The sequence below is a fragment of the Papaver somniferum genome, chromosome 2 (genome assembly GCF_003573695.1).
Source record: "Papaver somniferum cultivar HN1 chromosome 2, ASM357369v1, whole genome shotgun sequence".
NCBI classification, from domain to species: Eukaryota; Viridiplantae; Streptophyta; class Magnoliopsida; order Ranunculales; family Papaveraceae; genus Papaver; species Papaver somniferum.
The window spans coordinates 214,675,267-214,701,741 of record NC_039359.1 but is presented as its reverse complement, the minus strand read 5'-3'; the positions used below and the strand labels follow the sequence as shown (position 1 = coordinate 214,701,741).

General features: G+C 36.0%; 2 protein-coding genes and 1 non-coding gene across 3 annotated transcripts; all 3 read left to right on the top strand.

Moving 5' to 3' along the window:
• Positions 1-862: 862 nt before the first annotated feature.
• Positions 863-4,695, top strand: LOC113350470 (potassium transporter 5-like). Its single transcript, XM_026594609.1, has 9 exons — positions 863-1,093; positions 1,530-1,752; positions 1,849-2,097; positions 2,186-2,233; positions 2,401-2,661; positions 2,751-2,803; positions 2,924-3,038; positions 3,136-3,396; positions 3,545-4,695. The coding sequence occupies exons 1-9, from the start codon at positions 914-916 to the stop codon at positions 4,528-4,530; spliced, it is 2,376 nt and encodes a 791-aa protein (XP_026450394.1). The 5' UTR covers positions 863-913; the 3' UTR covers positions 4,531-4,695.
• Positions 4,696-7,025: 2,330 nt separating this feature from the next.
• On the top strand, positions 7,026-7,098 carry TRNAF-GAA. The gene has a single exon. It is a non-coding gene; the product is annotated as a tRNA-Phe (tRNA).
• Positions 7,099-7,921: 823 nt separating this feature from the next.
• Positions 7,922-10,419, top strand: LOC113350469 (putative F-box/kelch-repeat protein At1g15680). Its single transcript, XM_026594608.1, has 2 exons — positions 7,922-9,781; positions 10,001-10,419. The coding sequence occupies exon 1, from the start codon at positions 8,064-8,066 to the stop codon at positions 9,459-9,461; it is 1,398 nt and encodes a 465-aa protein (XP_026450393.1). The 5' UTR covers positions 7,922-8,063; the 3' UTR covers positions 9,462-9,781; positions 10,001-10,419.
• Positions 10,420-26,475: the final 16,056 nt, after the last annotated feature.

Below are 26,475 nucleotides of genomic sequence, written 5' to 3'. Positions count from 1 at the left end.
CGTATTTCGGAATACTTTCATATTTGGTAGGAATGTAGAGTTTTGTATGAGGAGCATGTCACCAAAAAATTAGCTTCAAATTCATTGCCTGTTGGGCTCAGTAGAAAAAATGGCGCCAAAATGTGAAGATTATGTCAATATAACCATGTCAATCGATCATACCCCATTGATAAAATCTTTGTTCGTTGAAGTGTTACCACCTTTTCTTTTAGTAACCTTCAAAAAGAAATACTTAGCAACTCCCTCAAGAATACATACTTGTATTGTGTTTGGAAACGAAAACCAAATGTGTTTATGTTTTCCTAAAAGCTAAAATCAATCACAGAAGTCAAAAACAAAAACAATTTGTTTCATAAAAAGGTAACTATTTTATTTCTAGAAATTACTCCGAACTTGGGTTCATTAACAAAGAAAAGCCACATGCTATTTATTATATCTATCCAACAACCATAATTTTTTGATTGATTCTTTAGACGCACAAATTTTATGCTTCGTTTGGTATCATTTTTCCCTAGTAGGGGTCATCTTTTATTGTCTAATAAAAGAAGATTCATTGTATAATGCAGGACAGAGACACAGCTTATGGCAATTAGGTGCAACTAGCTCTACTTGCCAACTAGGTTTTACATGTCATTTATGTACAGTTTTACCCAAACTTATAATTTACGCGGCTATGCCTACTATTTGTGTTTTACAACCGCGTAGTAGAAATTTTCTTTTTCTTTTTTTCTTTGCCACTTACCAGCTGGCTCTGTCCCACCATGTGCCAAGGTTTCTAGCCGGGGCTAAATAGTCCAACCATAAAATAGAGTCTGCATGCTATTGTTGCCCTTTATATAGTACAGAATTGATGTGTGTAAAATCTCATTCCTTCATCTAAAGTGAGAGTGGAGGAAGTAACTCAGAACTGAAAATGGGAGACTTAGATCAGAAGAGTGATGAGATCAACAACGGAGATACTGAAGCGCCAACGACAGAAAAAATCGAGAAAGGATTGAAAGAACGAAACGTCTCATGGGGAAAGCTTGGCCGTGTAGACTCATTGAACTTGGAAGCTGGAAAAGTTTCTAATGAACCAGGTCATAAATACAAGGTTTGCTTCCATTTACCATCTTGTTTTATTCGCAAAGTTTGTTGTTCGTATAAAATTCTTGTTCATAATTTCTAACAAAATGAGGAACTTCGTCTCCAAAAAAACCATCAGAGAAAAGCGAGTCGCAGAGATCTAAGTCTCCTTAAGTTCCCTGTTTTATGGGTTGATCTTCTTATGATGATCACATGGAATGTTATAATTGGTAGTAATGGTCGAATCTTAAATTAGTTCATATTTGTGGAAAAAATCATGTCATGTGGTAATAATATTGGTATTCATTTTGATCTTTAATGGCTTTATAGCCGGTATGATTTGATATGATCCCTGTAAGAGCTATTAATATTAGATAGAATTTTTCGGAGAAAAATAAAAGGTTATCTCTAACAAATTTTCCCATCTTGATTCATTTGCTTGCTTGTTTATGTAAATGCAACAGTTGGACTGGAATACAACACTGAGTTTAGCGTTCCAGACTGTTGGAGTCATTTACGGAGACATCGGAACATCTCCACTTTACGTCTACTCCAGTACTTTTACGAATGGGATCAAGAACAACGATGACTTGCTGGGTGTTTTGTCTCTCATCATTTATACATTAGCGATTTTACCGATGATTAAATATGTCTGTATTGTTTTATGGGCCAACGATCACGGCAACGGTGAGTTCCATGAAATAGTAATAGCAGATCCAAAACATTGAACTCGCCGTATAAATATTTCCAATTTGAAGGTTGATAAATTATTGACTACTGCAGGAGGAACTTTTGCGCTGTATTCCTTGATATGCCGCCATGCAACGGTAGGCTTAATACCAAATCAACAGCCAGAGGACTTGGAGCTATCCCACTACAAAATGGGCAAACCATCAAGCCAGCTGAGGAGAGCTCAAAATATAAAACACACGCTAGAGAACAATAAAGTCATTCAAATTATTCTCTTCTGTCTCACAATCTTGGGGGTTTCCATGGTTATTGGAGATGGAATTCTGACTCCAAGCATCTCAGGTGATCTTTAGTCCTCTAAATTATTTAGTCTGCAGGTATTTATATGCGTATCTGTGTACATGATGACAATGAAATTGTGTATGTACAGTGTTGTCAGCAGTTGGTGGCATCAAGCAGAGGGCTAATCTTAATCAAGGTATATTTGCGTTGCAAATCAAGACTTTAAGACTGAACTGCACTGCACCAGATCAAAACACATTTACTACGTACTATATTAATAAATTGTTATTAAAGAAAATGAAATGGACCTTTTCGTTTAACTGCATATTGTCTTGACTATTTTTCTTTGGTTTGATTACTTAGATGCTGTCGTCTGGATTTCCGTTGTAATCTTGATCCTTCTCTTCTCCGCTCAACAGTTTGGCACGGACAAAGTTGGCAGCACATTTGCTCCAATCATACTTATATGGTTTACTTTCATTAGTGGTATTGGTCTCTACAATTTAATCAAGCATGATGCGACTGTTTTACGTGCTTTTAATCCAATGTACATAATACAATACTTCCAACGAAATGGCAAGACAGCTTGGCTATCTCTTGGCGGGGTTGTGCTGTGTGTGACAGGTAATTAAGTAATGTTAACCTTTTTCTTTAAAAAGGTTCATACCTTCAACACAGCTTATTTGATTAAGTATGAATATGATTTCAAACAGGGACTGAAGCTATGTTTGCTGATCTCGGTCATTTCTCCGTCCGAGCAATTCAAGTATGTATTGGAGATCTCCATGATCTTGGTTAGGGGGAAAAGGTCTAAGTAGAAAAAAGTTAACATGTTTGAATGACAGACGACGATCTAAATGTACTGTTATTTACCATGGAATTGCAGGTTAGTTTCTCCGGGGTTGTTTTTCCTGCACTGCTGACATGTTACATTGGGCAAGCTGCATATCTCTCCAAATTCCCGAATCATGTTCACGATACTTTTTACAAATCAATTCCAAGTAAGTCACTCTAAGATGCAATCATGGTATTAATTCTTATACAGTCTTGAAAACAATAGGCTAATCTCAGAACCAAATAACTTGTTCTTAATGGCAGACCCAATATATATATATTGGCCAACCTTTGTTATTGCTGTTGCTGCTGCAATTATTGCCAGCCAAGCTATGATATCGGCAGCATTTTCAATCATAACACAAGCTCTAAGTCTAGGAGCCTTTCCGAGGGTTAAAGTGGTTCACACTTCTGCTAAGTTTGAAGAACAGGTTTACATTCCTGAGCTCAACTATTTTATTATGATTGCCACTGTCCTCATCACACTTGTATTCCGGACTACCGAACAGATTGGTAATGCATATGGTAAGTTCTATTTCTCACTGATGATCTAATTTTAGTAATCTGGGTACAACAGTTAGAAGAAGCTGAAATATTAAAACAAGTTCTCCATGATTAGCCATATGTCCATAAGCGTTCGGTAAACCTCATTTCAACATTGAACTTTGTGCAGGAATTGCGGTGGTTTCTGTGATGGTAATCACAACTCATCTGGTTACTCTAATAATGTTATTCATTTGGAAAACAAGCATGTGGCTAGTAGCACTATTCTATATAGTGTTAGTTTCAATTGAGGTGACATATTTATCAGCGGTCCTATATAAATTCACAAAAGGAGGTTACCTTCCGGGGGTACTCGCTCTAGTCCTCATGGCAATGATGGGTACATGGCACTATGTTCACAAGAAAAGATACATGTTTGAGCTTAAAAACAAAGTTTCTGGCGAGTTTGTCAGAGATCTTGTCAACAACCGAGATGTAAACAGGATTCCTGGGATAGGTTTACTATATTCAGAGCTCGTACAAGGCATCCCACCGATATTCCGACACTTTGTTGACAATATACCGTCTATACATTCAGTCTTGGTGTTTGTTTCCATAAAACGGATCCCAGTCAGTAAAGTGGCAGCCGAGGAACGTTTTATTTTCAGACAGGTTGAACAAAAAGACTATCGAATGTTCCGTTGTGTGGCGCGTTATGGATATAATGATATTGTTGGCAATTCAGATGATTTTGAGCAAGATTTGGTCAAAAATTTGAAAGAGTTCATTCTCTACGAGTCTTACGTTCTAGAATATGGATCTACTGAAGATACAACAAATACAAACCAGTTAGCTGAAGAACTGGCTAGCGCTCCCTATCCTGTTCAGATTGCACCTCCGGGAACTCGGTCATCAAATTCATCTAGTGGAACCCAAACCCTGCCGCTCCAAGCAGCAGCAAAAGAAATAGAGTTTGTACAGAAAGCAATGGATAAGGGTGTGGTGTACCTGCTCGGAGAAGCAGAAGTTGTGGCAGAGGAGAACTCCTCTATACTGAAGCAGGCAGTAGTTAATTATTTCTACCATTTCCTGAAAAATAATCTTATGGAAAGCGACAAGATATTGTCGATTCCACATCACAAGCTTCTCCGGGTTGGTATGACATATGAGATATAACTATAGCTTATGAAGCTGGTCTCCTGCCACAGGGTCATCTAAACCAACAATGGCTCAATAATAGAGTGTTTATTTATGTGCATGTATGTAGGTTAACACTTGGCTGCTTCTTAAAAGCAGTTCTACTCGTATATAAAAGTTTTATTGTTTGTTTCGTTGAAGTTAATATCGGATTAGTAGTAAGATAAATAGCACCCATGTTATTATCAAACCACAACACGGTTTCCATTAGAGAATTTTTTTAATTCATCCATAAGAAACGAATCCAAATAGTTTATCAAAGCATTATCAGCCTAGGAAGGATACGCAGCTTCTGTCTCATCAAGTATGATTACACTCCTGTATGACCAAAACTGGTTTCCATCCTTTCTCGTTCCCGTGAAACTGCTTTTCCATGTTCCTCCAAAGCGACCCCAAATTAGTTCATCGATCTTGACCAATGTTCAGCTTTCCCAGCCACATCGGTTTAATTTCTCGAAACGATCATCTTAGTTAAGAGGGTGATATCTTTGACATTATTACGCGTAAGATTTTACTTCTCGGAAAATTTACTTTCTTAAAGATCTGAGTGAATGAGGTGCATGCATTAGTATTAGTAAATCATGCACAGATTGACTGAGCATTTAACATGTTTCATGCAGAAATGATTTATTTTACCATCAAAACCCTTGCTAATCAGTAATCACTATATAATTCATGTTTTACGGTTAATTCTAGCTAGACACCTACAAACGTATCATTCTTACGTTAGTAATATATTACTCTCACTCTCTCTATGTGTTCTAACAATCGTTCTCTCTCAGGTACTTTGGCACGTACGTCTCCAATTAGGAACTAGTAAAGACTAAAGAGTTTATATATATGGATCTTGTAATGAACGTGTACGACTATCAATTGCATTTGTTATGTTTTGTACTTGACAGCCAAATCATATACTCCCTCCCTCCCTGTTTACTAGCTAAAATTGATATGTTTTCACAAAATTTCCAACAATATCTTTGCATTTTTTGGTAATATACTGATTGCAAATAATTTTTGAAGACTTTTATCAAGGATATACTAGAAATCCTTTTTTAACTAGTAAACACGGAGGCAGGGAGTGTACAATTTTTTTATTTTATAACATCTTCCCACCTTAGAACTGAACGTCGGCATGACTAGCAACAAGCCAAAGCGTGTACCCTGGAGAGGTATGTCATTCTGTTCTTCAAAAGACCAATTTAAATTTACTTAAGCATCTAAATATTGCCAGGCGTGTCATCCGGTGAACTCTTTTTTTTTTTTTTTTTTTTGATCGGTCAAATAGAAATTTCATTAAAGAATGACACTTGAGGGATACATGAACCAATGATTAAAACTGAACAAAAAAAGGGAACCGAAAGAGGACTCGGTTACCCAAGTTTGTTTTTTTTTTTTTTTTTTTGAACTCACTTCCAACAAATAATCATCAATACAAAGAATTAAATTTTCTGAATCATCTCCTTGTAAGTCATTTGAGAAATTTTTATGAGCTCATAAGTTAGGTAAGGAAGTGTTTCAGAATTTTCATTTGATTTAACTTAATTATTGCAGGCTAACTGACCGATCTTGCATCATGACCAGCTATGTACGAAGTTCTTGAATTTGTAGCACCAGGCCTTATGTACATAAGTAAGACAGAGCTGGAGTAGTCTTCATTATCTTCAGATGCCGCTGGTTTATACTCCTTCGTCAACATTTTTTAACTAAGTATGAAGGAACTGATCGATCTTGCATTTGAAGATAAGTATATTCCAGCTAACAGCTATGTCTTCAATATTTGAATTTTTTTCACCAGGCATTATGGCATCACTGCCAAAATAGATTTACAGGTATCGTCGCTGATCGTTATCTTTCTGGTGATACTCCTACTAATAGCGATTACAAATTGGATCTGATGCCACTTATTGAAACCCATTTTATTGAAGCTAAGATTCATGAACTAAATTAGCTTCGTGAAGTACTTCTCGCTATGATGCCTTGGCTCCACAAAACTGAAGATGGTGTTAGAAGTCGTAGTGAAAACTAGCCATGAAGATAGATTTGTTTTATTTAGGTTCCTAGCTAGAGGTCTGGATTGCAACCGGTATAATGCTGTAATTTGCTATACTGACGTACTTTTGACATTTTTCTAGTCTTCAAATTTGATATTTATCCAAGTATATATGTGATTGCCTCCGAATTCCCGAAGCGTAAGTCAAGTGGCTCTGTTGATACAAGCCTTGGCAGTAATGCAGGAGACTTGAGCTAAAGCTCGAACGGCCTGTATATCCATAACCTATGTCTAGATATATTTTTTTCTGATCCAACAATACTGTCAACCTTGTATTCGGCAAAAAGCCTATTTTGGTGTTTAATAACTTCAAACAATCTAATTCTTGACTGAACTCTCAACTGGTTGAGAAGAAAATCTGAAAACTAAAATTTCAGAAATGAAGGATTCTTGTTGTTGAACTGTTGTTGCAAAGAAATGTCTTGCGGGGATAGCTCAGTTGGGAGAGCGTCAGACTGAAGATCTGAAGGTCACGTGTTCGATCCACGTTCACCGCATTTTCTCTCACTTTTGGACACAAATTTGGAGTCCTTGTTTTGTTTCTCACTTTTAGATACAAGATACAAATATCTTCTAAGCAAACTGATACAAGATACAGATATCTTCCCGACCGGTGTTGTTGGCCGTGCAGTAGATACATGTGGCGGAGTTGTTTGGAAAACGGGTGTGAGATTTTATTTGGCCTGGGTAGAAAAATAATATGCGCTCGTCACAGAATGATGGGAGATTTTGCACCCTGTTACTGGTCAACTTAGTAAATTAGGAATAAAGTGTCAACTAGCTGTTTTCCCGAGTGGTTAAGTGGGAAGACTTAAGATCTTCTGCACATAAGTGCGCATGGGTTTGAACCCCGTAGCCAGCATTTTTGTCTTATCGGTTTTTGTCAATTGTCATAAATGTCCCAACCGGCATTTTAAGTGCATGGAAGTCAATTCCAGGATTCGGATCGGATGCACAAAAAAAATGTAGTTTTTTTTTTCTTGCTGTTTTAATTTGTTTTGCTCTTAAAAGTCATTCCCAAATTTTCAACCTAATTTCGCGTTTGGATATAAATCTATTTATGACTTCTGTTTTACTATTTTGCTTCACAAAAAGTTAATTTTTCAATTTTTAGAAATCGTTCTGAAATTTAACACCCAAACTAATTTTTAATTTTTCGATTTCTAGAAGTCAAAAAAACTACTTCTGATGTACTATCCAAACAGGCTATAACTTTTTTGCTTCTAAAGTCAAAGAAGTAGTTGCACCTGCCATTAGTGGGGCGTTAATGACCCAACAAACATTTCTAGGTGCGAGTTAATGTAATATGACTCATTTCATTTGCAATTTGCACCTTCAGAAATCCCAAATTCACTTGCAGAACAACAAAATCGGTTTGTTAAAACCCCAGATTCACTTACAGAGCAACAACCCTCTTCCATGTTATATTGGGGCAGTTGCCCCTATTTCTTACATCATCATTATGAAGAAGATTAAAATTCTGGGTCGTCTTCTGCTTCGATTAGCTCACAGGAAAATTCAAAACAAAAGAGGAAAATCCAAACCCCTAAATTCACAAAATGTAGCAGAAGACATTTGGTTTGAGATATTTCTTCACCTTCCTTTTGAATCAGTCTTCAAATTCAGATGCGTTTCAAAGGTATGGTTTTCAGTTCTTTCAAATCCTAATTTTATGAAAAAGTGGTATAAACTCAACAATTTGTCACTCCCATGGGCATTAGTTCATCATGCTGAAGATCGTTCCAAACAAAATAACAAATTGAGAAGAATGTTTACGATTGCGTATCCTGATTCATATTCTAAATTTATATCTCCTCATCGGAATGGACTCTCATTTAGCTTTCTAACTCCAAGTAATGACAATGAAATTCTGGATTTGTACCTATTAGGTTCAAGTAATGGTTTGGTTCTTTGCACGGTGAACTTAACTAGATGTACTCATATTCAGACTTACTATGTTTGTAATCCACTAATGAAGAAATGGGTTTTGCTTCCTCCTCCGCCGGAGAAATCTAGGTGGGTTGTGCATGGTTTCATATGTAATGATGAATGTATGTCAGAATCCCTCGTTCCGACGAACTATAAGGTTGTTCGCATACCGGGGTTTAGGTCTGGTAAAGCCAACAAATTTGTAGTTGAAATCTTTTCTTCTGATGTGGGTGAATGGAATGCATATGAAGTTTCATGTCCTGAAGATGTTACTTGGGGATTTACCTATTACAGTGATCTTGTTATCCATAATAGCGTAATGTATCTGGTCGAGAAGCAAGACAGGGTTGTAGCTTACAATCTGAATCAAAACACCAGTGGTGAAGCTCAATGTACATTGATCAAACTGCCTGGCGTGGAGTCAGCGCAAAATGAACTAAATCTCGACCCTAATGATTACTACAGTAGACATTGTCTTGGGTTGTCAGAAGGGATGATCTGTTATGGTGCAATTAATAGGATGGATATGACATTGAGTGTCTGGGTTCTCGAGGAGGAATGGCGTTTGACACATAAGGATACCATATTTCAGAACATATCAGGAGATCTGTTGTTTGGTATAGCATTTGACTCTCGTTCCGTTAGAGATAATTTCATTAGAAACATCCAGGTAATAGGTTTTAACCCAGTCGATAAAAACATGGTTATGCTCGGTTGCGGGAATTTCATTTGGTCTTACAACATCAGAACTAGAGGATACAAAAACCTCTATAATCCTTCTTTCCTGTCTACCGCTCGGTCGCCTAATCTTCCGCATCAGCGTATTTCTTTAGCTTTTGTCTTTAACCCAAGACCAACAGTACTTCCACCAGCCTCTTGGGTAGACACTTCTATTGATACTGGATGTATAAATATATCTAACAGAGAATAGAAAGTTGAAGATGGAGTAGGATTTGTATTACGAATTCATTCTTCACCTTTTGAGTTATTGTTGTTACTCTTGATTTACTTGTTCACAGTTAAATGGTGGATGTGAACTTATGATTTCTATCAACTCTAAGTAAGTGGCCTGACTTGTCGCTTCGGTTGTTTCTTATATTTCAATTGCACATTACGGTGTTCGGAAAAGAGACTATGTAGTTGAAGTATTTGGAGCAAAGTATGAGTTTCATATCATCACCAGAGATGGACCAATATTCATTGGATTTATTCTGATGGATACTTCTACATTCTGGGTTCGGAATTTAGAAGGTATGAAAGTTCTCTATTAAGTTTTCTATTTAATTGGAGTTATAGATTTAAATGATTGTTCTGTCTCAGCTTTCTTTCTGCTATAACCATTTTCTTGTATTAGGAGTTAGATAGCTTCATTTTCCATAATCTGCTCTATGTTTATATGTGTATAAATTTTTATGTTAAATGTCTTATGAAGAAATGCTCTTATTCAATTCTGTGACATATTGATTCTAGTACTTTGGACTTCTTCTTTGGATCTTTTCTTCTGATCTGGAGAATGCGCGCAACACCCATGAAGTTTCATGTCCTTGACCTTGAGATGTCATTATTTTCTCTTGAGATGTCCAACACCACCACCACCAGTTGGCTTCTCTGATCTTGCTTTAGGTGATGTTGTTTAATAACGCTTGCGGACGATGTCTTTTTGAGTCAGAAAGGTTGATTTATTTTTGTTACTGAATTTACCTAGGACTGCAAGTGTTTGATTGCTTCAGGAGAACTTGAATTTGTTGTAAGATTTTTCGCAGAAATGAACTTTAAGTGTCGTCATTGCTTTGTAAGAGTATATGTTCTTGTATTGGCAATTGGGAGGTGTTTCTTTGAGTCTGCGACGACTACTGATATGCCAGAATAGGTTTGGTACCTTTATTACAGTATGCAACTCAATCTTTAGAAGTTGGATTCAAACCTCTTCTCACCATTGATCCCAAAAACAAGAGTCTGGAAACATGTATCTTTCCAAGTGAAACACACTAGTAGTAGTGATACAATTTAGAACTTACATTTTTGAGTTTTGAATAGCTAGTCCAAGTTTTGCTGCTTGATATTTCAACATCTAGAGCTACCAATTTGTCCAAGATAATGAGTCTGAAATTCCATGTTGAGATGATTAGCTGCATCCTTCTCTGTTTATTGTACTTTGTTTGTGTATTTTCCGTATTTTACTAAAGGAACTAGAGTTAATTTCAGAAAGTGTCAGACTGAATATCTAAAGGTCATGTTTTTGATTCAAAGCACACGGCATTTTTATCACTTTTAGATTCAAATAGCAGTTCTAGTCTTGTTATAGGTCTGTAGATTATCCCCAAAGAGTGCATGCTAGAATGAAAGCATGTTTGCTCTCAGCACATTGGCACCACCTGATCTGAACAATGGCGAAATTATGCACACAATCTTAATCAGTTTTTGAAATTAAGGTAATGGTGTCATATAGCTGGTTTGCCGGCGTGGTTAAGACTTAAGACAGTTAAGAGGGAATACTTAAAGGTCCCATAGCCAGCTTCTTCTTCTTCATTTTTGTCCTTTAAATGGAGCACTAATGTCCCACAAGCATTGATATCACTTTTGTACGGTGGTAAAGTCATTGGTGACTGGGTGATGATGTTAGTGCCCTGAGTTCCAAATTCGTCATATATATTAAAATTCTTTGCGGATCAAAAAATTAAAACTTAAATATTCCATCCACAAGCATTTCAAGTGCAAAATATAAATGTCCGATAAGCATCTCAGATGCATGAAAGTCAATCTCAGAAGGGGAAAAGTTACGTCTCAAATTTTGTTCCTAGAAGTGCCCATAATAACTATGGTGGGTTTATTTGTAGAATTCACCGTTTCCAGGAATTTATAATCCCATGGGATTATAAATTCTGGGATTCACGTAAATTTCTTGTGTGTTTGGTAATTTAATTAAAATTCTTAAGATTTATAGAGTTTTCTTGTATTAAAGTCTTTGTACCGTTTGGTATTACCTCCAAATCTTAAAATTGCATACATATGGGATTTAGAGTTTAAAAAAAATGGGTCCATAAATCCCTTGATAAGTTTCCCAGCAAATCTTAGGGGGAGGGTCGAACTCCATATGGAGGATTTGCTGGAAAACTGAATCTCATAGGAAACGTGATTCTAAGGATTTGGGCAACCAAACATATAAAGGGAAACATAATTCTACCAAATTCCTTGGACCCATAAATTCCACCTTTAAAATTCTACATCCAAACCCACCATAAATTTAAATTCTTAACGGATCAAAAAATAAAATAAAATAAAAATGTCTAATAAACATTTTAAGTGCAAAGAAATAAATATCTGGTAAGCACTTCTAGTGCATGGAAGACAATCCCAAAAGTCGAAAAGACTACATCTCAAATTTTGTTGACAGAAATGCTTATACTTCTTCATAGGTAGAAGCCAATACTACAAATCAAAAGCAAAATCTCGGTTATGGCTTGTTTGGATATACACTCAGAAGTTAATTTTCGGCTCCAGAAATCGAAAAGCAAGAAATCAGTTCGGGTATCGAATTTCAAAACAATTTCTAGAAATAAAAGAAGTTAACTTTTCATAAGGTATATAATAGTTTTGATTCTGAGTTTTGCTTATGCTAGCTTCTGCCTCTGAAGAAGTGCAGCACTTCTACTTCTGACATCCAAACGCTCTATTAATAAAATTATATTTTATTTGTTTTGTTTCCAGAAGCCATTCTTTCTAACCTAACTTGTGACTTCTTTTTTTCTATTTAAAAGTCAAAAAGTAACTTCTAAAAACATTTCCGAGTAATTAACGTCTTGCAGGTGCCCTGTCCTTCAAGTGGGGTAGTAATGTCTCAACAAGCATTCGAAGTGCATGTCTTCGGTCAGAGTGCTGTTTTGGATATCAAGGCTTACAAAAAAAAAAAGTAAAGCCAGAAAAAGCTGAGATCGACTTTCATGCATCTAAAATGCATCTGTGCTATTTTGATTAGGTTGAACGCTATTCTGATTAGCGTTTTTTGTCTTCTAGTGCGCTATTCTGAATAGCGTTTTACGCTAATCTGATTAGCACTATCATGGATTCCACGGATCATTACGTGAAATCATGGAACACTGCTTAGATTTTTCATGGAACACACCAATTTGGAAGCCACTGACATTCCATGATTTTTCCATACTTTGAATATGATGGATTCCACCATAAGACTTGCTCTAAGTAGTTATTGTTGGGCTAAAAGTAAGGCGTACTTATTTTTTATAAAAGCTTAGGTTACCTATGATGCATCATAGCCTTCTTCATAATAGTTTTGATGCAATAAACAATAACGTTCGGGGCATTCTAGAGCCTTCAATAACCACTCCTATGGCGTGTTTGGTTGGAGGGAATGGAATCAGTTTTCTGGAAATACGATTTCATTCCCTTGTTTGGTAAATAGGATTATAGAGCGGTTAGGAATAGGATTCCTAAAAAGTAAGGGAGTCATAACCCCATGGGGGTGGTGGGTTTAGAATTCCCCTCTGTTGGGAATAGGATTCCTGGGAATAGAATTCCCTTCCCACCAACCAAACATGCCACTATAGTATTTGTATGTTACTAAACAAGTGATTATTGTGGATGTTGGTGGTGTGTCTGTATTTGGGGTTCATGCAACTAATCTGGGTGTGGATTGAAGGGAATTATGGGATAGACTATTGGAGATAAATAAGTTAGATCAATCATGAATGGTGATTAGGAATTTAAACATTGTTTTAAGGATGGATGAGAAACAATGAGGTAGAAGTCCTCCTAGAGTGTCTATGTAAGATTTCAATAATTGTTTAGATAGATGTGGTTTAATGCTAATGTTCTCATGGTTGAGTTCTCGTAATAATCGGGTGGTCAGGAAGAAAAATTTTCTAATTTGGATAAAACAGTTTAAAATAAAAACAAAAGTGGCTCAATTTGTATCCAAGTTGGAAGTATAGAGTGTGTGCATTACAGAGACTTCTGATCATATAATGTTTTGTTGGTGATATTATTGTTATTCCAAGACTTGCTAATGTTCCATTTAGGGCTTTATAGGCTTGGACTTCTCATCCAGATTTTAAATATGTTATCAAAGATTCCTGGAGCAAGGTAATCAATATCGGTTGTACAGGCCGATATTACAGGTTTTTATCGGATATCGAAAAATACCTATATGATATCGAAAATATCGGCGATACAAAGACGGAACGATATTATCTGTTGTACAGGCCGGTACAGACCGATATATAGGTTTTACTTGTATACTGATAATATCGGTTTCGTGAATAAATTTTTCATCAACATGCATCTAGTCTTTTCAGATAAGTACAATGTCAATTGGAGAAGGTAAAAAGCCCTAATATATTTATAATACAAAATCAATGACTATATGGTAGGATATAAGATGGAAACCACATTTCGATTGCAAGGCAGAGAAATATAAAATATAAATATGAAGGATAATAAAAAAGATTTACCGTCACAATGGGACAACTATCACAACGCTGGCTAATAAACCACTTTGTATTTTGGAAATTTAAGATATGTGTATGATTCTTATTATTTTTTATTATGTTTTTATAATTATTTGAAATTATATATTAAATGATGTATCACCAATAAAAACCGATATTATCTTTTGTAAAGGTGTATCGGACCTGGCCGATACGAGACCGATACGCGATATTAACTACCTTGTCCTGGAGTGAGAAGTTGAGGGGAACTCCAATCTACTATTTTAATTGATGAACAAATTATAAAGACTGGAACTAACTGTGAAGTTAATTATGGAACTGGAATGTTTTTGGTAATATGGAACCGGAATGTTTTTGAAGATGTTTTACATGGTGTTGTAGCATTTAATGTAAATCCTAATGATATTAGTCTTATGGATAACTTGTTTTATTCTAGAGGTCTACAAACAGTTCCTATTGAGAAAAATAATGTTATTATCCATCAAAAAGCAAGAGTTAAATTGCTAATAGAAAGAGCTTCATATACTAATTTCTTACATACTTCTAGGGAACAACATAACCCAATTAATGAGCTTGAATATTAAGGTGATTGTTAGAGCACTGCTCGGTCAAACTCGCAAGCATTGTTATCCCAAGCTTGTTAGTCAAGTTTAGTTGATCAAAACTTTATACTTGATTTCTAGTCTACTTATAGCTATGTGTCAGATTAGGATAGAAGTGTGTAGTTGAGCTTTAGACTTCACGGCGTTCACCAATTGAAGAAGAAGATCTACTGAAGAGCATGGAGGAACTTCATCAACAAAAGTTTTATGGAGACTAAAACTTATCTATTACTAAGAAGTCCATTCCATTATATGTTCTAATGAGACTAAGTTGTATAGCTATATAGACTTTTATATTATACACATTTGATATTTCTAGCCGAGTTTCTCTCGCTTATCTATTTCTCGAAATATGTGTTGGAAGCTTTTAGCTTTAGCTACATTCATCGTATTTTTGACGAGTTTCGTTAGAGACAATTTATTTGTTGGAAACTAAATATTAAGTCAAAAGATGATCATGTGAAAATTACCTTGAAACATCTATATGCTTTGTGTGAGACAATTATTTGATGTCGACTTGGGAAGTTTCGTATTGATCGATTATTCACTTGAAAATTACTTGAAGCTAGTGGTATATGTAAAATTACCGTTGTTGTCTTCCAAGGATGTTTCAATGATTAAATGAGAGTTTTAGAACTACCATGTCTGGACATAATATAGGTTGTATACTTAATATACTAACTGTGCAAGTCTAGTTCAGGTCCCGGAACTATTGTTCGTGAACTCTTTTTGCGAACTGGTTTACCTGTGAAAAGGTCCAGAGCTTGTGTTCGCGTACCTTGTTTGCGAACGGTTTACACAAGGCCAAGTATGGAACTCCTATTCACGTACACTGTTAGCGAACGGCTAGACAAATCCAAAGTCCGTAACTCCTGTTCGCGTACTCAGTTTGCGAACAGAACGATTATGTTCTAAGATCGGTAAAGTGTGACTTTCATACTCATGAACTCGGGATTTTTTTGCGAACTTGTTTGTGAACTTAAGTCCATAGAACTTTAATGTATTAAGGTATGCGAACTAGTTTTACAAACCATGGCATTATGTTCATGAATTGGTTCTTGTATAAGTACTTTGTACTATATAAGGGAGAACTCTAGAAATACTATATAAGCAAACCTAATCTCGATACTTCCGTGTGTCCTAGTTGCAAACTAGAGTCGATTCCACTTTAACCTAGGTTTTACAAAACCATTATTAGGTTAACAACTTGAAGACTTCATTTGGGATTTGTGAAGCCAAATCCAACTATTTTCTATGTAGTTGTGTATTCTGATCTTACTTGTTCTATCATGTTGAGTTTTATCTTCTCTAAGATTTACTCGAGATTCGTCTCCGATTGGTAAGATATAAAAATTAATCACAACAGTTCTTCGTCTCAGACTCTTGTGATTCTGCAATAGCTTCTTCTGTTAATCTGTTAGGTTATTGTGAGGTGACTAATATTTCTAGGCTGCTCTTCGGGAGTATAAGACCGGATTATTAGTTGATTCATGTTCACCTTGATCATTGTATCAAAAGACGGAATAAAAAGAATAAAGGATAAACATATCTGTGGGAGACAGATTTGCTTATAAGTCTTCGACTTTGGGTCATAGAAACTCTTAGTTGTGGGCGAGATTAGCTAAGAGAATCAAGTGCGCAGAATCTGGCATGGTTCTAGAGGCGTAAGAAACGCGACTGTACCTTAATCGGTGTGAGACTTGATTAGGGCTCAACTACATTCCAGTCTGAAGTCAACTTGTAGTAGGCTAGAGTCTGTAGCAGCTTAATATAGTGTGGTGATAAAATCTGAACTAGGTCCCGGGGTTTTTCTGCACATGCGGTTTTCTCGTTAACAAAATTTCTGGTGTTTGTGTTGTTTCTTTTCAGCATTATATTTGTTTATATAATTGAAACATCGCAGGTTGTGCGTAGTTCAATAATAGTTGATAAATCCGACCTTGTTTGTTGGATATTACTTGATTGACACTTGGGCATTGGTCTTTGTTACCGTCCAATTTATTTCTCATATCAATCAGGCTCACGTTCTGTTCGGTTTGTTGTATGTATTAAGAAAGAGATAAAGCTCTTTGATATATTTCTTGATTGAGTTTCACTTTTAAGTTGGTGTTCTCGAAATTATATTGGATTTTAGTCCATACATATTGCCGAACGAATTATAGGGTGTGGTTGTTATACCCTCGCTTTTTCAATTGGTATCAGAGCAGGCAAACACGCTAAGACCTCATAAGTCTGTGTTTGTAGCAATCTGACTCTATGGACAAAAGTATTTCTCTATAAACATATCACCAGATCCATGGGATTCAGAATTTTCTTCCATGACCGATTTGATTAAATATGTAGAAGATGTTCTTTCTTAACCTGCTCCAGGTAAAAAATCCCTGGAAATCTTTTCAGGACTTTAGAAGCAACTTGAAAGTTTATCTCTTGATACTGAGTTTTATCTCCAGAAAGAACAAGATTCTCTTGGTAAACTAAATCAAGTTATGATGAATAATATTCATGTTAAGGTTGATATTTCTCTACTAATTAGTGAGTGTAATACTCCTCTTTTCTGTAATCCAAAAGGTTGTAATAAATTGGATAAATTACAAGAGGAGCCTAAATCTCATCTATCAGATAGACTCATCTCAAAGCATGACTCAATTCATCGGTCAAATCCCGATGCACCTTGTCAAGATAATTGTATTGCCTTCTTTTGTGAAAAAGATAGGATGTCTTGTTAGAGCACTTCTCGGTCGAACTCGTAAGTGTTTCTATCTCAAGCTTGTTTGTCAAGTTTAGTTGTCAAAACTATAAGTCTTGATTTCTAGTCTACTTATAGCTAAGTAATAGAAAGTGTAGTTGAGCATTAGACTTCATGGCGTTCATCGATTGAAGACGAAGAACAACTAAGGGGAGATTGTGGAACTTCATCAACAAAAGGTATGTGGAGACTTGAACTCATCTATCACTCAAAATTCTATCTACTGTATCTCCTATTTGAGACAAAAGTCGTATAGCTATATAGATTTTGATTATACACATTTGATATTTCGAGCTGAGTTTAACTCGCTTACATATTTCTCGAAATATGTGTTGGTAAGCTTTCGCTTTAACCAAGTTCATCTTATATTCTTGACGTGAGTCAAAAGATGATCATGTGAAAATCGCCTGGTAACATCTTACATGATTTGTGTGAGACAGTCATTTGATGTAGACTCGGAATGTTTCGTATTGATCATTTGATCACTTGAAAATTGCTTTGAAGCTAATAGTTTGTGTGAGGCTGCTATTGTCGTCTTCCAAGAATGTTTCAACGATTGAAATGGGAGTTTAGAACAATTAACCATGATTGGATATAGCACAGTATGCGTACTTGTATGCAAACTGTTGCAAGTTATTCCAAATCGGGGAACTATAGTATGCATACCCATACACGTACTGGTTGGTTAATGAAAGTTCGTGAACTTAGTATGCATACTGGTATGCGTACTGGCGTGAGTTTCAAGTTCCGGAAATTCAACTGAGTTTGGAAGGTATGCGTACCCGTTCGCATACTGGCGAACCCAAACTTAGTCCGGCCACTTAGGTATGCGTACCTGTTTGCATACTTGAGTAGGTTAAGTTCTAAAATCGATTTTTTTATGAACTAATACACTTATATAATAAGGAATGCAATCTTTTGAAAACCGTGGCTATAATGTCATGATTTGATTCGAGTGAATCAAAATTGTTTTTGCTTCACTTGTGTCTTGTATACTTCTATGAGAATATAAACAATTGAACAATTCTAGAACTAGTTTCATTTGAATCATTTGAACTAGTTATGGTTAAGATGAATATGGTTGATATGAAAGTGTTCATATGTCTAACTGCGGTTAATTATTGTTGATCCAACAAGGTGCACACGTTTAGGTACAATTACTCATACCTAAATGAAGTCACTCTTCATTTGTGTGTAACAAGCTAAGTTCGATCTATCGGTTGAAAGATATTAGCTTGATTCTAATCAGGTTTTCATCTAACGGTGAATATTGAATGCTTTGTTACCAAGGTAACATTGATTGCAAACCCTGATTTGAAGACTATATAAGGGAGAACTCTAGCAACTGGGAAACATAATCCCCGCACCTTCTGTGTGATACTAGTTGCGATTAGAGTCGATTCTCCTTTAACCTTAGGTTTTTAAAACTCAGTAGGTTAACGACTTGAAGACTTCATTTGGATTGTGAAGCCAGACCCAACTATTTTCTTTGTAGTTGCGTTTTCTGATCTTGCAGTTTTCTATCGTGTTGAGTACTATCTTCTCTAAGAATTGCTCGAAATTTAATTTCCGATAGGCAAGATAAACACTAGTCACAAACATCTTCGTCTCATCGTTTGTGATTCCACAATATCTTGTTTCGCTACCATACGATTAAGATTATTGTGAGGTGATTGGTATTTTTACGTTGTTCTTCGGGAATATAAGTATGGTATATCAATTGGTTCATGTTCACCTTGATTTATCAAAAGACGGAAAAAAAACTCATAGGTATATCCGTGGGAGACAAATTTATCTATTCAATAAACTTTTCTGTGTGAGACAGATTGGTTTGTCAAGTCTTCGACTTTGGGTTGTAGCAACTCTTAGTTGTGGGTGAGATCAGCTAAGGGAATCAAGTGCGCAGAATCCGGCATGGTTCTAGAGGCGTAAGGAACGCGACTGTACCTTGATCAGTGTGAGATTGGTTAGGGCTCAACTACGTTCCAGTCCGAAATTAATTAACTTGGAGTAGGATAGTGTATATAGCGGATTAATACAGTGTGGTGTTCAAATCTGGACTAGGTCCCGGGGTTTTTCTGCATTTGTGGTTTCCTTGTTAGCAAAACTTCTGGTGTCTGTGTTATTTCTTTTCAGCATTATATTTTCTATATAATTGAAATATCACAGGTTGTGCGTAAGTTCAATCAATTGTGAATCCAACCTTTGGTTGTTGATTAAATTTATTGACACTTGGATATTGGTTTTTGATAACGTCCAAGTTATTTCTTATATTCAATTGGGCTCGCAAATTCCTATTTGTTTGATTGCGGATTGAATTGAGAAATATAGATATAACTCTTGGATATACTTTTCTTAAATATTGAGTCTGACTATCTGGTTGATTCTCTTCAAAGTATATTGGAGTTAGTCCATACAGATTTCCAAGCGAAATATTGGGTGTGGTTGTTAGACCCCCGCTTTTTCAATTGGTATCAGAGCAGGCAAACACGTTTAAGACCTTCTAAGTCTGTGTTTGTGGAAATCTGATTTGTGTGGATAGTTGTGTATCTCAAACTCGCACACATAGAAATGAGTTCTAAAAGTTTTGATTATGCCAAATGTCTTGGGCTTACCTCCAAGGATAACTCCTTTGTTGATTCTTCTGAAAACCGAGGTAGGAATTTTTTGCTATCAGATTTTGATAACATTCCCTCTGATGTGACATTTAACACCATGTCTAAAGATGAAATGGAACTCACCAGAAATTAAATAAATATAGCTGAGACTATTATTTTTTAAGGAGCTATGATAAAATCTCTTGAAGAAAAACATGATCAGCTTATTGATGAACTTGAGAAGTCTCTTGGTCGAGAACGGGAACTCTATAGCATCATCGAGTCCTTCTATAACAATATCGAAAAACTTGTTCAAGAAACTACTCTATAGCTTGAAAAGATTAGTACCCTTGAGAATACTGTTAAATAAGATTCGATTAGAGAAAAACGTTTGATCGAGACTCATTCATCAGATATGGACAACCTTCGTGTTGAAAAAGAGAAATTGGTTGCTTCCCTTCTTCTGTGTCAATCACTAATTCTCAGACGGAATTACAATACATGAAGAAAATTTCTCCAAAGGAAGTTCCTGCTAAGAAGTGTTTACATAACTTGCAGTCTTCTAATAAGGCTATGAACTTAAAACAGGTTTCGTCCAATGTTTCTCTTCCACGAACCTGTTCTTTCTGTGGGAAAAAGAACCACTATGTTCAACATTGTTTTGCTAGAAATAAACATATTTCTGATCTTAAAAATCTACTTCTTTTTGCAGTCGACAGAGTAAATTGTCTGACGACATCTACAATGGATTTCATTCCTGCAAAAAGCCAGAACTCTCATAAGAGGGACTTCAATGATCACTCATTTCTAAATCTCTACAGGGATCGTGTTTATCCTCATGGTGAAAACTCTTACACCACAAAAATACACATTCCCGGTATTTATGAGAACAAGTCTGTTTGATCTAAGTCTGGAAGGTGGAGACCTATCTCCTATAATCCTCTGGAATAGGTTTCTAGAGGTCCTAGACTTAATCCTCAGAAAAATCCCTCTGATGGATTTTCAAAAAGGGCTATGTCGAATTCTTTTGGAATAAGAAATAGCCGAAGGGAGGTAAGAAATGCTAGGATGAAACTCTCAGATGATATTCACATCTCATCTCTTAATACTCATGGTGGGATTATATCTCACTTTGCTACCTAGTCCTAGGTAATTTCATCCTTGTATCTAACTTGAGAGTTACAAGGATGATATTTGCGAGATGTTCAAGTCTACTGTTGGTTACCATTTGTCTTGCATTTGAGTTAGTTGTTTTCTCCTTGTGTGAAGGTTGAGTCATTTCTTGACTCCATGTAACTAATGTATCTTTTTTTATGCTCTGATTAAGTCTTCTAGTTATTGAGCCATGATGGTAAGAGATATTTGAAAACAGAGAGTATTTGTTGTTGGATCTTTTCTGATCCATTAGTCTTCCTCATCTAGTCCACGAACGTCTGTGTCTTTCTTCGGAGTTTTATGGTTTCCACAACAAGGATGTCCTTCTCTTGTTTGTAAACATATATATTTTTTATATTGTTTTTCCTTCCCTAATAATAATAAGAAAATATAAAGGGAATAGAGAACTCATCGAGACCTCAAGAAGTGGTGAATCTTCAGATTAAAGAAGACTTTTAAGGATGCGACTCAGTTCAAGAACTTGTCTTGAAAAAGATGATTGAAAGGAAAGAGCACAACTCCTGGAATAGGGAATCTGTAAAGGATTTAATTCTTTTTTAGAATAACTCTAGGGTCGAATTTTCAAATCTTCAACTGCAAATAAATCATCTTATTGATGGTCAGACTAAAATCCATGAAAATCAAAAGATCTTAACCCTAAATCAGAAGAAACTCATCATGGGCTGTGTCAAAGCTAGGCATCTTACCCGCATTGTTGATCGGAAAGTTAACGTTCTTGTTAGAGCATTGCTCGGTCGAACTCGAAAGCGTTGTTGTCTCAAGATTGTTGTCAAGTTTAGTTGCCAAAACTATTAGTCTTGATTTCTAGTCTATTCTCGGATTAGGATAGAAAGTGTAGTTGAGCATTAGACTTCACGGCGTTCATCGATTGAAGACGAAGAACCACTAAGGAGAGCTTGTGGAACTTCATCAACAAAAGGTATGTGGAGACTTGAACTCATCTATCACTCAAAAGTCTATCTACTATATCTCCTATTTGAGACAAAAGTCGTATAGCTATATAGACTTCGATTATACACATTTCATATTTCGAACTGAGTTTAACTCGCTTACATATTTCTCGAAATATATGTTGGTAAGCTTTCGCTTTAACCAAGTTCATCTTATATTCTTGACTAAAGTCAAAAGATGATCATGTGAAAATCACCTGGTAACATCTTACATGATTTGTGTGAGACAGTCATTTGATGTAGACTCGGAATGTTTCTTATTGATCATTCGATCACTTGAAAATCGTTATGAAGCTAATAGTTTGTGTGAGACAGCTATTGTCGTCTTCTAAGAATGTTTCAATGATTGAAATGGTAGTTTAGAACACTTAACCATAATTGGAATATGTGCACAGTATGCGTACTTGCATATGTGTTGATCCAAGACCGGAATGTAGTATGCATACCCGTATGCGTACTGGAAAGGTCAGGTAAAGTCCGGGAGCTAAAGTATGCGTACCAGTACGCGTACTGGCGAAGTCAGTTGAATTCCGGGTACTATAGTATGCGTACCAGTACGCATACTGGATTCAACTGAAACTTGGAAGTGTACGACAGTATGCGTACCCGTTTGCATACTGGCGAACAAAGTCCAAGTCTGGCCACTTAGGTACGCGTACATGTTTGCATACTTGAGTGGGTTATGTTCTTAAATAGGTTTGTTCATGAACTAATGCATTTATAAAGGAATGCAATCTTTTGCAAACCATGGCTATAATGTTCATGAATTGATTCGAGTGAATCAAAATCGTTTTTGCTTCAATTGTGTCTTATATGCTTCTATGAGAATATGAACAATTGAAAAACTCTAGAACTAGTTTCATTTGAGTCATTTAAACTAACTATGATTAAGATGAATATGGTTGATATGAAAGTGTTCATATGGCTAACTTCGATTAACTATTGTTGAGACAACAAAGGTGTACGCGTTTAGGTACGGTTAGTCATATCTAAATGAAGTCACTTTTCATTTGTGTGTAACAATCTAAGTTCGATCTATCGGTTGAAAGATATTAGCTTGAGTCTAATCAGGTTTTCATCTAACGGTGAATATTGAATGCTTTGTTACCAAGGTAACATTGATTGCAAACCCTGATTTGAAGACTATATAAGGGAGAACTCTAGAAATTGGGAAACTTAATCCTCACACCTCTTGTGTGATACTAGTTGTGACTAGAGTCGATTCTCCTTTAACCTTAGGTTTTTCTAACTTGAAGACTTCATTGGGATGGTGAAGCCAGACCCAACTATTTTCTTTGTAGTTGCTTCTATGATCTTGTTGTGTTCTATCGTGATTGAGTACTATCTTCTCTAAGATTTGCTCGAGATTTAACCTCCGATAGGCGAGATAAAAAGTAGCCACAAACATCTTCGTCTCATCGTTTGTGATTCCACAATATCTTGTTTCGCTACGATACGATTAAGATTATTGTGAGGTGATTGATATTTCTAGGTTTTTCTTCGGGAATATAAGTCTGGTATATCAATTGGTTCATGTTCACATTGACTTATTAAAAGACGGAACAACACTCATAGGTATATCTGTTATCTATTCAATAGAATTTTCTGTGTGAGGCAGATTGTGTTAAAGAAATACTCGGTCGAACTCGCAAGCGTTGCCATCTCAAGCTTGTTTGTCAATGTTAGTGATCAAAACTATAAGTCTTGATTTCTAGTCTACTTATAGATGTCTCGGACTAGGATATATTGTGTAGTTGAGCATTAGACTTCACGACGTTCATCAACTGAAGACGAAGAACTACTAAGGTGAGCTTGTGGAACTTCATCAACAAAAGGTATGTGGAGACTGAAACTCATCTATCACTTGGAAAGTCTATTTGTACTCTATCTCCTATATTGAGACATAAGTCGTGTTAGATAGAGTTTTTTATTATACACATTTAAGATTTCGAGCTGAGTTTAATTCGCTTACATATTTCTCGGAATATGTGTTGGTAAGATTTCGCTTCAATCAAGTTCATCTTGATCATATGAAAATCGCAGAGTAACATCTTACATGGTTTGTGTGATATAATCATTTGGTGTAGACTTGGAATGTTTCGTTATGATTATTTCAATAACTTGAAAAAAAATTTGATGCTAATAGTGTGTGAAAACAGCTATTGTCATCCTCTAAGAAAGTTTCAATGATTTAAATAAGAGTTTAGAATATTTAACCATCATTGGATTATAAACATATTGTGCATTCTTGCATGTATGTAATCCATGACCGAAACTTAAGTATGCATACCCATATGCGTACTTGAAGTTGTGAAATTCCGTGTACCAAGTACACATACCGCTACGCATACTTGCGTAAGGTATAGGTCCGAGAATTTCTGCTAGGTTTTGGAAGTATACTAAGTATGTGTACCCGTTTACATACTGGAAACACAAACCAAGACCGACTACTTAAGTATACGTACCCGTTTGCATACTTGAGTGGTTAAAGTTCTAAAATCGGTTAGCTCATGAACTAATACATTTATATATTAAGGAATGCATTCTTTGCAAACCATGGCTATAATGTTCATGAATTGATTCGAGTGAATCAAACCGATTTTGCTTCAATTGTGTTCTTGTATACTTCTACGTTAATATATCAATTGAACAACTCTTTAACTAGTTTCATTGATCCATTTGAACTAGTTATGGTTAAGATGAATAAGGTTGATATGAGAGTGTTCATATAGATAACCTTGGTTAACTACGGTTGAGCCAACATGGTGTACACGTTTAGGTACGGTTACTAAACCTAAATATGGGTACATTTTACTTGTGTATAACAAGATAAGTTCGATCTAATGGTTGAAAGATATTAGCTTGAATCTAATCGGGTTTTCATCTAACGGTGAATATTGAATGTTTTTTACCAAGGTAACTTAAATTGCAAACCCTGATTTGAAAACTATATAAAGGATAACTCTAGCAACTGGGAAACCTAATCCCCACACCTCCTGTGTGATACTAGTTGCATAAGCTAGAGTCGATTCTCCTTTAACCTTAGGTTTTTCACGAAACCCTGTAGGTTAACGACTTAAAGACTTCATTGGGATTGTGAAGCCAGAACCAACTATTTTCTCTGTAGTTGCGTGGTCTGATCTTGTTGTTTCTATCGTGTTTGAGTATTATCTTCTTTATGATTGGCTCGAGATTTAATATCCGATAGGCAAGATAAAAAGTAGTCACAAACATGTTCGTCTCATCGTTTGTGATTCCACAATATCTTGTTTCGCTACTATACGATTAAGATTATTGTGGGGTGATTGATATTACTATGTTTCTCTTCGGGAATATAGGACCGGTATATCAATTGGTTCCTGATCACCTTGATTTATCAAAAGACGGAACAAAACTCGTAGGTATTTCTGTGAGAGACAGATTTATCTATTCCTATAGACTTTTCTGGGTGAGACAGATTTGTTTATCAAGTCTTCAACTTTGGGTTGTAGCGACTCTTGGTTGTAGGTGAGATCAGCTAAGGGAATCAAGTGTGTAGTATCCTGCTGGGATCAAAGACATAAGGAGCGCAACTGTACCTTGAATCAGTGTGAAATTGATTAGGTTCAACTACAGTCCAGTCCGTAGTTCATTGGTAGTAGGCTAGTGTCTGTAGCGGCTTAATACAGTGTGGTGTTCAAATCTGGACTAGGTCCCGGGGTTTTTCTGCATTTTCGGTTTTCCTCGTTAACAAAATTCTGGTGTCTGTGTTATTTCTTTTCCGCATTATATTTTGTTATATAATTGAAATTTCACAGGTTGTGCGTTGAATCGATCAATTGGGAAATCCAACCTTTGGTTGTTGGTTGAAATTGATTGATCCTTGAACATTGGTCTTTGGTACCGTTCAAGTTACTTCTCTTATATTCAATCGGGCTCGCAAATTCCTATTTGCTGATTGCAGATTGAATTGAGAAAGAGAGATACAAAAATCTTTGATATACTTTTCAAGATTGAGTCTGACTGTCTAGCTAATTCTCTTGAAAGTATATTGGAGTTTGTCTATTCATATTGCCAAACAAATTGTTGGGTGTGGTTGTTAGACCCTCTCTTTTTCATATTGGTTTATCAAGTCTTCGACTTTAGGTCATAGCTACTCCTAGTTGTGGGTGAGATCAACTAAGGGAATCATGTACGCAGAGTCCTACTGGGATTCAGATGCGTAAGGAACGCAACTGTACCTTGGTAAGTGTGAGATTGGTTAGGGCTCAACTACATTTCAGTCCAAAGTTAACTCGGAGTAGGCTAGTGTATGTAGCAGCCTAATACAGTGTGGTGTTCAAATCTGGACTAGGTCCCGGGGTTTTTCTGCATTTGCGGTTTCCTCGTTAACAAAATTTCTGGTGTCTGTGTTCTTTTCTGCATTATAT

What these genes read in the sequence shown, in the direction of transcription:
- LOC113350469 (XM_026594608.1), top strand. Translation starts at nt 8,064, where the DNA reads ATGAAGAAGATTAAAATTCTGGGTCGTCTTCTGCTTCGATTAGCTCAC.
- LOC113350470 (XM_026594609.1), top strand. Translation starts at nt 914, where the DNA reads ATGGGAGACTTAGATCAGAAGAGTGATGAGATCAACAACGGAGATACT. An exon ending in GGCCAACGATCACGGCAACG is followed by an intron (nt 1,753 to 1,848) that starts GTGAGTTCCATG and finishes TGACTACTGCAG; the next exon opens with GAGGAACTTTTGCGCTGTAT. An exon ending in ACAGATTGGTAATGCATATG is followed by an intron (nt 3,397 to 3,544) that starts GTAAGTTCTATT and finishes AACTTTGTGCAG; the next exon opens with GAATTGCGGTGGTTTCTGTG.